Here is a 13901-nt window from a genome sequence, read left to right as displayed (position 1 = left end):
GTACAGAATATTTTTGTTCAGATTTTTATGGAAAAGTGGTTATAACTTTTCAAATACCAAGTAGAATACATCACAATCGTTATTGTAATGTGGAGGTGGAGCTAATTCCAAATGTGCAATAAAATGTAGGGTATTTCATTTAAAAAAATCTAACTTTGATATAAGATTGTAAGTAATTTTATAATATGAAGATAAAACACAAGCTGAAATTCTTGTTGGGTTGTCATATTGAGCAGATTTTCTAGGTTTGATGTCTTATGTTATTTCTCAAATTAACGGTACTTTTGTGAATTTTTCTGTGGATTTTGTGGTGTAAAAAATAGTTAAACTTTATTTCATTGAAAACATCGATGTATTTAAGTTATAATAATACTATTATGATTTCGCACTTGTAACGAGCCTTTTGACATATCGCGTTATAGAATGTTTTATCATATTATCGGTCGCTAAGGTCAGACATTTAGAAGGTCAACTATCAACTTAACTTATTAAACATCAATACTCTCCTTCACTATACTTTGAAGCAGTAGATGGAGTGAGCTACTCTTTTAATTTTTTAATCTAAATCAATGATCATAAGTTTGGATTTTTCGTACAACAACATCTCTATCACGTGAGAGAAAGGAATGACCTCTAAATGAAAAATACTGGTCTACTGTTTTTAGTTGATTCAGAGATATTACATACATATTACATATTACAAAATCGTTCGGCCCTTCCGTTCCGATGCCTTTGGGGTGTACGTAAAAATCAGCGAAATTTATCAATGCAAAATATGCTGCTAATCTTTTTAACTGGTATGCAGGGCAATTGCAGTAAAGCCACAAGTTCATGTATTTCATTTGCAGCAGCCACCTTTTTAGTAGTATCAATTGGAAAATTTTACATCCAGTTATTCGCAGATACGTCAGGTATCCATCGGCAGTCGTCCAAATGAAGGGGAAATATTTTCATGGAAAATCTTCTTTAAATTTCACTAGTATTTAGTTCTAACTAAAATACTGACTTATTCTGTATTTCAAATGACCGATTCCAGGATAGCAAAAGCAACGACATGCTTTAATAATATGTTATAAATAATAAGGTGTATCAAGTTAGAAAAAGGTCTAATACCGATTCAGTGTGATACTATGAGGCAGTAATAAATCACCAAATGCACTTTCAATTATAAAATTCTTGAATACACGTAAAAAAAATTATAATTTTAAGAACTTAATACTCAATACATTTGATAACCAAATTCGGTTTAATTATCTTATTACCACTCTTTAAAAAAAATTTGAGAAATCTAAAAAATTTTTATTGAATGTTATTAGTTTTAAGAAATTCTAGAATTTATATGAATACACAGTACTCCGTCTTCATCATTTGCCAATAGGTTGATGTCGGCTTTCCCATCTTGTTCGACTACAACAGTTTTTCCAGTACATTTTCCATTATCAACATCGCCCGATATTACATCACAATACTTTCCCTTACGAAGACCTGTTTGTAGTTTCGCTTTTAGGTCTCCCCAATTGGTGAATGCAACAAAACCAATTTTATCTATAATTAAAAATATAACATCAACATAATATATTCTCATGCAATGAGGTCCATAAGTTAGGAATAAATTCAATTTCAGCGTTATTAAGTACTATGTCAAGAAAACCCGAAACAGATCGATTTTTATTCTTAAATTAACAATTCACTATATGAAAATATCATCCCCTTTATCTGTTTTGCTAAACATCAGGAAAATACTTTTGAAGATTCTAAAATATCAGTCAAAAAGCTAAATAAACAATTGATATGAATTTGCCTCACTTACCATCTTAACATTTTGTTTTGGAATCGATAATAATTAACCAAGTGTTATTTTTTAAGTATTATATTTATTATATTACATTATATCTATCATATTATGTTAAATTGTATTATTTGATACATATTATATACTATATTTTTGCTTCGAAAATCCGTAAACTTATAATAAATGATATTGAGGAAATTTTCGAACGAAGCCTAAAATTGGGAAATGGAAGGTAGTAAAGTTTCTTTTCATACCTAAAGGAAATAATCCAAGTGACACAATACCAAAAGACGTGTACTTTTAACGAGATATTTTCCAAGCAATGGCAGATGGGGTGACAGTCACAAAAAAGTGGTCAGTTTGGTATCACTAACGGTGCTTACCGCGTAGACGACAACTAGAGACTTGAGACGTTCTTCAACAAGTAGAAAAATACCCACAAAAAGAGGCTCTGACAACAATATCGAGAGTGACTCAGTACAATAATTACCTGAAATAGATGTTCCATTGTGTGTTTGATAAAAAACTAGTTTCAATTTAAGATAAACTGGAATGAAATATTTCTTATGGCGCTGACTTAGAGACTGTAGCGTATTTTTGAATATTATAGACTGACATCTTCTAAAAGGAATGACCTACTAAAAATGTTATCGGTATGAATTGACAGAGAACTCTAGGTAGATAAATATTGCAAAACACGGTGGAGCAGTTTTGCAGCAATGATTTTGATATTTAGTACTCTTATTGATATTAAAGTGGAATCTTCTTTATATCCATTCACTAAGGAAGAATATAATACTTGCACTAACATTACCAGTCAAACTAAGTGTTAACGTTCTGAGCCGCGCAATCGCCACAGTAGCCACTCCTGAATGTAATCTGCGAAACAGGTAAACATGTAGTACAGTACTTAGTATCTTCTAATGATGAAGAAGATTTTTATGTATTTTAGAAGAAATCAGGACGAAATGTTATTGATATTATGACGACGAACCATCACATTTCAACATATTTTTTAGAATACTCCATATACGACTGGAAAAATGGAAATGAATTTCACTTTTTACATAATGCATAACTGAGAAACAACTTTTCTTCGAAAAAAACAATAATAATAAAGTTTTCTACATACTCAATTTTAGAGTCAATGACACTTACCTCTAGAGAAAGCTATTTGTTGATCGCCATTCGACCACCAATTTGTTATTGGAGAGTCGCCGACTAGATTTTTAAATTTAACCATATTATAAACCTGTCTCCAACGATGTTCACAAATATATCCATTTCCACAAGTATTCTTAGCAGTAATTGGAGATAGCAAATTGTGGTTAATGTCTTTGGGTGGGCCTAGAAGAATTCATTATCAAACATAAGTATGTTTACATTCCTGAAGCTCTCTCTAGTCAGTGTTTTATTTGCTGTGATTCACTTTTCAGCACTACAATCAAAGACATAGGAAGAATTGCTTCTACAGCCACTGTAAGGTATGTTTTCATTGTTCTAATATACATCTGCAAAACCTCGAATTCTGAAGAGGTTGTCTCTCATTGTTTGTGGGCTGGTTCTACTACTCCAAGTAATAACTTTCTACTTACATGATAATTGCAGACCCAATTTTTCTCTGCGATGTTTCTACACACTTAGAACCATTCTTACCTCATATGTTTTATCTTTATCGGTTTTTTCCAGACCAGTAAAATACTTAGGTACTTTCAACGCCAAGTATAATAAATTTCACATTGAAAAGTTTTCCTTCATGGAAGCAATGAAAGTTTTTAGAAAAGTTCTTGGTAACGAATATTTTCAATACCATCTTATGAGAAAAACTCATAAATTGACACATCTGGGTTAAGGTAATGCTTCAGAATTATCAAAGTATCTTATAATAGGATTTCATGTATGGAATATAAGTTGGCATGCTTACCTTGAAAACTATTATCGAAAGCGTAGCTAGACATCACTTTAGGAATCCCATACGGATGAGCTAACATAAACGCGTTAGCCATCTTGTACTTTTTACTATTTTTATATGTTAAGTGACCCTCTTCTCTCTGCTTATCATGATTATCTACAAATACAACGGCGATACCTTTGTCCAAAAAGCCCCAAGGGACTCCCCATCCAGATAAATAAGTCAATTTATCATTTCCCTTGAATATGTTTGATAATTTTGAGCAATATTTGAATTCTAATATAGCTCCAATGTGTGTATAATCTGTTGCTTTAGATGATTCACCTCCTAGATGAAAAAAATATATCAATAATCAACAACTAATATTAGGTCAAGGAGATATTGATAAAGATTATTCTGATACGCAATATAAGTTTTAGTAAATCTTATATCTTGGTCAGTTCCACAAGACATAGTTAACACCGGTAGAAGATTTGAATAGGTAAATATGCACCTATTCATCACCAAATCCAGCTGTTGAATCACGCCAGGAAGGACTATTCCAGTTATCCAACGAGAACGTGAACAGAATAAGATACGGAAAAACTCCTATCAAATCCATAAAAGTAAGAAGAAAAATGAACAAAAAATTAGTTGTGGCTGAAATTAAATAACCGGAAGGTCTTTCTGAAGTGTTTAGTTCTTTTAAGTATCCATTCTGTACGTATTGGTAACCGACGCATCTCCATTCATAGATTACGAAGAACATTTTCTTAATTTGAATTCTACCAATTGACTCACCGTCAGGAATATACCATTTAAGATATATAGGGTGAAATTATATTGAAACTTTATACAAAGAACATAATTACCCAAGTCAATAACTTCCTGATACACAAAAGGGCGTTCATTAGGTTTGAAGCCGTGCGCTGTACTAAGATTCTTCACACATTGAATAATTTGATAGAGATCTTCAGGCCACATATGTTTGGCGGCATCAATTCTAAATCCTGCTACTCCATTATCAACTAAATTATTGAGATAATCACATATTTTCTCCCTGACGTACTTTTTGGCCTTAAATAATAAAAAAATATCAAAAAATATTTTTAAATATTTGTAATTGTTGAGCTCCCATCATTTTTGTGTTATGTGACTTTCAAGTTTTAAAAGAAACCAATTTATTGTCGACGTCATACTCTATTTGAAAAGTTCGATGAAACCTTCGTCTAGATTTCCATGCAAACTCTTTATCTACAACGTCTACCAAAAGTACAACTTTAAGTAAATTGTAGTACATTCGTTTTGAAATTAATCTGTATATTCGCTGGTAACGTGTTCTAATATTTCTTCGAAAATGTATTCCGCCGTTCTTTAAGGGGGAAAACAACTACTTTCCTGGCTAATGCCTCCACGAATATTGAATTACAACCCCTTTGAAGAGAGTTATGTAAACCCACCTTTTTGTCGATATTAACATCCCCAATGGCTCGCAGTTGCAAGGAGAGGGTGTAACTACTGACTAGTTCGGACATTATTACGTCTCATCAGAGAAGTTTAACACCCCTCGTTCGGGCTTGAGACCCAAACTGAAGACAACGTCCAAAGAGCGTCGCATTTGGTACATGTAGTTGAACATTTCCCAGCGAACGCTAAGTGGCGCCATCCTCAATTCCAACTGCGAACTTTTGGTCAGGTAGAAATTTAGCGTAGTCGCCGATAATATAGATTTCTATGGTAAATGAGGTGTGCAAAATGTATCAAAATAAAGGATTTCTACTATTCACTTCTGAAATAATTTCGAAAATGTATTCCGCCATTCTTCAAAGGAGAAAAAACTACTTTCCTGGCTAATGCTTCGACAAATATTGAAGAACGTGATGTAAATCGACCTTTTTGTCGGTATTAACATCCCCAATGGCTCCCATCCCCATTGGGAGAATAAAAGTAAAGCATTGTTCGGTAAAAAAATTCAAAAGTACCAATAATAATGATGATTGCATTGAATCTGTTAATCTACGAGATAATATAAAAATATAGATGTATAATATTGAAATTACTATAACTATATGAGAAATATAAAACAACAGGTATCAGTTGATAATAATGAGATTCAATCTCATCTAAAAACTAATAAAAAAATACTAGCGTACCTAAGAGCAAGTTCTGTAAGAGATATCGTCTTGACCAACCAAAAATGCCTGGGCGATTGAACAGAAAAAAAAACAAATCGGAATAAAATATAATGGCAAAATGACTAAACAAATACAGATAAACGTGTACAAAACAATCACTATAATTTGAAACTATAAGAAAGATCAGAAACTATGAGTACCGGCAACGAAGAGACAATGAACTTTACAACTTGACCTACAAAACCCTGATTTTTAAAACTTTGGTTCCGTGTGTTAGACGTATATTTAATTGTTAGAGGATTGTCTGAGAAGTTTTCGACCAAACCCTCGAATAATTAATAATAGGTAATAAATAATAATAATCGAAAACTTTAGCAGATTTGAAATTAAGTTCCAACACCAATAAGTTATTTTTATGTAAAAAAAGTACAAAATCCGCAAGTCTGGGTAATTTGTTAACTGTGAACGTTATCCAGATTACATTTAATTAATGATCGGGTTAACCCAATTATAGTTTTCAAGAAAATCCAACTACGTCGTTTTCTGTATGCTGACTTTATATTGGAGCATGAGATAAGGGGGTGTAATTTTCCCCCTTATTCATTATTTCAGAGAAGCTTAGCTCTGTATAAAAAACTATCATGACATATCTATATCAAAAATAATAATTAGAACTCATCTATAGTACCAAATCTGTTCATCTAGAACAATTATGTAAACAACTATTTTCCTTCATCGGATCCCTAATCAAACAAACGTTAAAAACTGAATCAAGAAATCACGCTAGTTAGTATAGGTTTCTGGTGATAGTGAGGAATAGATGGATTGTATCAAAGAAAAGCAATAACTAGTGATAGCGGGTTCACTCCAGTTGAATATGTTTTTTATTGCCAAGCTAATATCTAATATTTCGTCAAAAGTTTTTAATCTTACGTGATTAAGATCCCTAAGCTCATTTAGCTCACAGTTTCTAACATTTTCTCGATCTTGATAATTGTTAATCCCGCATCTTTCATGAAAATCTCCGGGCCCATAAGGCACTGCAGTGAAATGTCCAGCTTTGGAACTGGAAATACTTCCTGCTGTTCCGACACCATCAGCTGCCGCCATGTGATTGATAACTGCGTCAGCGTATATCCTAGATTTCAAAAACTCAATAAAACAAATTCATAAATCTTGAATTACAATATATTTATATATATCAGCGAAATAGACAGGAAGAGAATATTGAATGTGACACAATGAACAATGATAAATCTAAGAGTATGAAAGAATCATCAGAGCAAGATATTGCCCCCACGAAGCGGTGTAGCAAAAAAGAACATTCGGCAATATATATAATACATAATATATATTTAAATATATATATAAGCGGTTTCTTATTGAGAACGTGACAACGAAACACCAAAGTGGACTAACTTTGATATATTTTCCGAGATTTTCGAATAGTTATGTATATATTAAAGTTGGTCCACTTTAATGTTTCGTTGCCACGTTCCCAATAAGAAATCGCTCATAATATAGGGGATAGGGGGGTTATTCGTTCATTGGTAAGGAGTGATTCGATTCCGTGGTCTTTGGCAATGGCAGCCCCATCTGTGTGACAGTCACACAACTTATTGAGAGACGTAATGTCATGACAGACATCATTCTATTACACTACGGCAACCACCGTAATACTAAAAGACGCTGATTCTATCATGAAATGTTAACCAGCTCAAATATACAGCTTTAAATGAATTTATAGTCAAATTTACACTTCATTCAAATTCAACCTAACCTAAGCTAGAAATTATTCATTATGTAACCAATTTTTTTATCTTGGATCATAAATTTTGGAACTGGAAAAAGTTGATAATAAAAAATCACCTTACTCCTACTGCATTACATCGCTTTGTCATATCTTTGAAATCGTCTTCATTACCTGATCTAGTTTTCAAAATATAACTGACCGGCTGATATCTTTCGTACCAAGGTCTGTTGGGTAGGATCAAATTTTCGTTAGGAGGTGAGGTCTGAAAAGAAAAACATATTTGTTTTCATTTTTAATAGCTGTAACTATTCCTTCCATATACGTATCTTAACATGAACTGTTTTAATAATATAGAATATAAAATTTGAGTCACAGGTTATTATTAACACAAATAATTGGAGTTATTGCTCCTAATATCTACTTTCTGAAAAACGGGAAGCTAGTTAATCGAATAATTTATTAGTAAACTGTCATCTCCAATGAGCATAATAATAAAAGAAAATTGTGTTCGCAAATAATTATTCTCAGAAGATATAGAAATGTTTACGTCGACTTATCGAAAGTTTTGGGTTTTCAGGACATTCTAAACAATCATAATAATGAATATTCCAATAATATACATACTGGACTTATGTTTATATCGTTTCAATTGAAAATCTACTAGCGTAGATAACGAAAGATTAAGTTTTTTGGAATAGTTTTTGATGAAAAACTGAACTAGGCAAAATACTAAGACCGAAACAAAAACTGATGCGTGAATATAATAAAAATTGAGATCTCATCAAAAATAGAGAGCATATATGAACGCTCTACTTAGTTCTTCATAGACTGATTTTATTATTTAATGTTTTTCTTTCAAAATAAATACTATCTGGGTAATGCATATGGTTTGGAATTGGAATTTCTTATTTTTTCATATACTAGTTTAAGAAATTTAAGAAAATAAATGGTGGATGATTAATCGACCACGGACTATAAACCAAAAACAAAAGTGGCTGAAAAATCAACCACATCTAATATATTTTAGTTGTTGAAGTATAATTTATCAAAATAAATATATAAATATGTTAATGCTCCTAAATGTTCTTGATTTTAGGTCTTTTCTGTTTCAAAATTAGTTTTTTTAATAATTTTCGAAAGATGGATAAAAAATTGACGTTTCGACTTAACTTCAGTCTTTATAAAAATATGATATTGACACAATTTGAGTATTCATATTAATCAATATATTATCTACATCATGAACATCAAAATAGGAATAAAATGAAAATGGAAAAAAAATGGAACTTTGATCTAATTAGAAAATTTCATTTTTCCTCAGGCTTCATCTCAAATATGTAGAAGTATTTAATCAATCAAATTATTTTTAATTTTATTAGATTTCACAAAATAGAACTATGAATTTTACTTAAATTATTTAGGTCTTTTTTATCATTTATAGTTTTTTCGTTCTTATGAATGTGAACCATTTCTGTAAATTCTTTTTCTTATATTATATTCCGTATCAACAAGAATTATTGAATATTTATAATTGAATTTATGTTTTACTGTTATTTCATGGTTCATAAGAAATAAAAAGCTTTAAACGATAAAGAAGACTTATATAACTTGAGTGAAATTTATAGCTCTATTTTGTAAATTCTAATAAAACTACAAATAATTTGATTGATTAATTACTTCTACATATTTGAGATGTAAAGACTAAGGAAAAATTATAATAAATAAATAAAATAATTTGACTTATTAGAACAAATTTCTAATTTGATCTCAATATGTAGACGATTTATTGATTAATATAAATACACAAATTGTCAGTGTCAATATCATATTTTGATAAAGACTGAAGTTAAGTCGAAACTTCAATTTTTTTATCAATCTTTCAAAATTTATTAAAAAAAAAATAATTTTAAAACAAGACGGACCTAAAATTAAGAACATTCAGAAGCATTACTATATCAAAACGTCTAAGAAATAAGAAATTAAAGAAATTTGTATAAATATATAAATAAATATATACAAAAATTACATACGACGCTCGCCAGACTTTTTTTCTTACGCCTTTAGCAGAACAACAAGCACATCATCTTGATGTAACTTCCTTTGGTAAATAATTCCCTACGTTATTCATAAGCAAGTCTTCTTTTCTTGTTGCTGGCTTAACTTATTTCGATAATTCTCAATTTGCTATTTGTAAATTTATATTTGTAAATTAAGATTACCATAATCTACAATGTCAAAAGTTTTTACTGATTTGTTTCTCAAAATAATTCAGAAATTGTTCGGCCGTAAACAATAATAAGCAGTTGCTCATAGCTGTTCCTCTATATAAGATTCATTTTTATATTGGAAATAATTTTGGTCCCTACATATACCATCAAAAACAAAACTTGTAATAAAACAAGTCTCGCAACTCAGTTCTACCATAAAAAGTTGTGAGATCCATGTAATATCAAGTCAAGTTGATTTATTAATTCCCTCTAGAGCCTTCTGACTTAAGTTATTACGTAATTAGCTAATCTAACAACATCTTATGGTGACCACATTAATATTCAAAGTCTTTTATGTTTAAATAAAATAGATTGACTTGGACATCGTATGAAAACATAGGAAACTCACAAGTCATACATAAATAAGATTTTTAGTGCAATGGCAAAGTCAATCTATTTTATTTGAACATAAAAGACTTTGAATATAAATTTGTTTGCTAAAAGATGTTAAGTTAGATAATTATGTGATAACTTAAGACATAAGGTCCCTTAAGTAGGGACAGAAAAAATCAAACGACTTAGTATTACATCGATCTCACAATTTTTTACGGTATAAGAACTGAGTTGCAAGTCGTTCTTTTTTGATGGCAAATCATTTCTTTTTGTAGGTATACCTTCTTTTTCTACTTTCCAGTACTCTCTACTTCTTAATTACCAACAACGAATTTTCTCAAAGCCATCTGTCTTATGAGCTTTACTAATTTTTGTAAGTCGTCTTCCTCTTTTTCTTTTCCAGTACTATTTCTTCAGCTTCAACTACAGTTTTTCTCAAAGCTCACTCCCTGTCTCTATGAGTTTTTCTCGGAGGCTTCGATGTTATAATTTTTGACAAGTCCAGACGGTAAATCCTTCTTAGTCCCACCCATACTTGTAACTTTCGAAAGTGCCACGTACGCTGCTGCAGGACCGATATCCATCAACGCATTATTGATACTTTGGCCCTGACTTTTGTACATAGTAGTAGCTATATATATGAGAAACTGTTCGCATAAGCTCTATTAATAGTTTCAAATTTAGTTTAGGCCCGACCAAGCTGTAATATATATTTTCCTAATTATTTTTGTATTTTCCTGATCAACCATTACTTTTTGCACTTTACCGATACAACCATTAACATTTATTTAATTTCTTTATATATCATATCATATGGGATAACAAAGTTATTTATGCAGTTGGTGTATCTAGAAAAGTGGACTGAGTATATGTAATAATTGGATTGAAATATTCTAGTTTTTCCGTGATTTATCTAGACTGTCCAGACACTAATTGTATTCAAAATTTGAATCTTCTCTGTCTACTAGAAGTGCATTAAACTTCTAATGGTTCAAATTGCATGAAATTTGAAATATACCATTCTTGCTTGGTAACTAGAAGTATAGGCTTCTACGAAGTTATAGGGGGTCGAAAATAGCCTGAACTGCTTCGAGAAAATGGTACGGCCGTGATACTTTTTTTGCTCCACTTAGTTCCACTGCCGTGGAGCCACAGATTACCATTACTTAGATATTCTGTCATCTCCCAAATTATTCTTTTTAAGAGACTGCTAGGTCAGCAAGATCAGCCCGCTAGTAAATTAGAATTTCCCCATCTTGCATTTATGTATTCTTCACCTCATTGAAAAATGTTTAATAATTCATGCTTGAGCCACTCTCTAGTTTGGTGGGCTGTTAGAAATTCAATGTATATAGATAGATCCGGTTAATGAGTATCAAATCACCGTCAGTCTCTGAAGACGACAACTTGGTTATCGAAACGCGTGTTAGTGTATTTGTTTTTGTTTAGTAGGTTACGTTGTAAAACAAATGTATCATCCAAATTCATGATTATAGTCAGAGCATATTCTTTTATATATTGAAATAAAAGGATGATAACGGTTTTCCTTGGATAATATGATAAATAAGCAGTTAACTTGGAATAAATACACTTTATACCTGTACTGCTCCATATCCATTATATTGAAGAAAGTTTTCGCATTCTTTGGCAATATCAGACCACTTCCACTCAAACAAATTCACAATTACATTTTTATTTCCAGTAAAATGAGGATCGAATTGTCCCAGAGCATAATTAATTGATATAATTTGTATAAACACAACATACACGTTCAACGTCATGATCAAAACTACCAATATGGAATCACCAATAAATAATTTTATCATCTAGTTTTGAAATATATGCATAGCGACAAGTCGAATAAAATATTGACTTCAATTTCAACACGTTTCTTTATTATTTTTATATGTAGGTATGGAATCAGGTTTAAAGCTGTTTTGCAAGGTTAAAATAGTGTCTTATACACAAAGTAGTCCTTATAAAACATTCTAGAAATTATGGAAATAATGTGAAGTTTCACCGACCTTTCCTACGATATAAACAAAGCTGGCAATTTATCTATAGTTATACTGCTGACAATGATAGTTATAAAATCAGTAACGAAAAAAAAATAACTTTGATTTACAGAGAATAAAAGAGTTTTATTACATCTATTAGTTTCACCTGATCTGATCCCTTCCGACTATTTTCTTTTCTTGAACATGAAAACAAATCCTATAAATTCGTTATTGATGTAACATCTCTTGAGGCTTCACTAGAGATCTGGTCCAAAATATGGAGTTGTTTCTCCTTTTGGACAAGGCTTAATATCTGATATACCTTATAAACCACATTACTGTTACTTTGTTTCTGTTAGTTCTTTAAGAATTTGTTTTCACTACCACGTTAGCATGGTTGTGCACTGAATGAATGTAATTCCGGGAAAGTTACATACTGGTTTAATTGTTGCTACGAACTTATATACTAATTATTACTTATTATTATGTGATTTTCTTCTTTATATAGAAATTTTATCTTTATTCAGTTATTTTTATGTTTGTCTTTCACTTTTCCCAAAGTTTTGTCTACAAGTTGTAAGAATTTTTTGAAAATAGAGCAGTTTTGTCTCTCTCCCTCTCTCGCAGTTTCGGAACTACAAGTATTTGTTGGTTATTCATATTTAACAAGACAAGATAATGGATCTAGGAAAAAATCTGAAGAGTTTTTTGTCGCAAAATGAGTTAAAACGTAGAATATTTATTGCGTCGACATAAAACTACAACTGAAAGACATCAACCTGATTAATTGTTCCCTGTAAGAGAAAAAGTAGTTCAGAATTGACAAACTGAAATATGAATTTTTCACTTTTGACAATTCAAATAATTGACTTCATAACATCAACTTCTGCATCTAATCATCAAATAATACTACCGCCTGGCCATGAACTCATTGTCTCCATTGATAACACATCGTCATGAACATATTTCTTCCATCAAAGTGTCCAAGTAGATCCAGACGTACGATGCTCAATCGGTCCCTACTTTCAAAATTACCGTTTTGTTTGTAGAAGAACCACTATTTTTGCTCTTTAAACAAAATAATAAACGATTACAGCGAAACTGCTTCAACCTTTATCTGGTCCAGGAAGCAATTTAGTTGGAATTCATGCAACAGTTGGTTGGTCGTATTCATACTAAATACACTAATTACTACTATCACTACACCAACACTATCTGACTCATCATCTTCAGAGACAGAATGTAAACTAGGAAGAAATGTACTTGAGGACCGCTGGGTCGCTTCTTGTGCAATTGACGAAATACTTAGAAAATTGCTGAAAAATTTTCTATTGGGTAAAGTAAGAATAAATTGTCATAGATACTAACACGCCTACAATGCGATGAAATAGAAATCACTCATCCCAACATCCCAAGTAATTTCTCATATTGTACCCTATATCAATTTTAACTTTACTGTAAAGTAGATTGATTTTTCAGGTAATTATATTAGAAAGAAATATGTATTCAGTTTTACCAATTGCACCAATATCTATATTAAAAATTTCGTTTTTTGCGTATGCGTTTCATGTTAAGTGTGTTCTTAATTATTTGTTTTATGTCATAAACCATAATTGTACGTTATTTATATTTCTTATTTCATATTCCTTGCGTAACCATGATCAATATTTATCATAATTTGAGAAATGTTTTTTCAAGATATACGAGATCTTTGGGAAGACTAAACAAAATTA

The 13901-nt window shown here is 31.1% G+C and overlaps 1 protein-coding gene across 1 annotated transcript; it reads right to left on the bottom strand.

The window, feature by feature from the left end:
- Positions 1 to 1278: 1278 nt before the first annotated feature.
- On the bottom strand, positions 1279 to 12055 carry LOC130898736 (alpha-amylase-like). The gene is made up of 7 exons (XM_057808220.1): positions 11770 to 12055; positions 7688 to 7833; positions 6752 to 6956; positions 4556 to 4760; positions 3717 to 4031; positions 2951 to 3139; positions 1279 to 1545 (listed from the first exon to the last, which is right to left on the bottom strand). The coding sequence occupies exons 1-7, from the start codon at positions 11995 to 11997 to the stop codon at positions 1319 to 1321; spliced, it is 1515 nt and encodes a 504-aa protein (XP_057664203.1). The 5' UTR covers positions 11998 to 12055; the 3' UTR covers positions 1279 to 1318.
- Between the last annotated feature and the right edge of the window lie 1846 nt (positions 12056 to 13901).

Source organism: Diorhabda carinulata, chromosome 10 (genome assembly GCF_026250575.1).
Source record: "Diorhabda carinulata isolate Delta chromosome 10, icDioCari1.1, whole genome shotgun sequence".
NCBI lineage: Eukaryota > Metazoa > Arthropoda > Insecta > Coleoptera > Chrysomelidae > Diorhabda > Diorhabda carinulata.
This window is presented reverse-complemented; position numbering and strand designations above follow the sequence as displayed.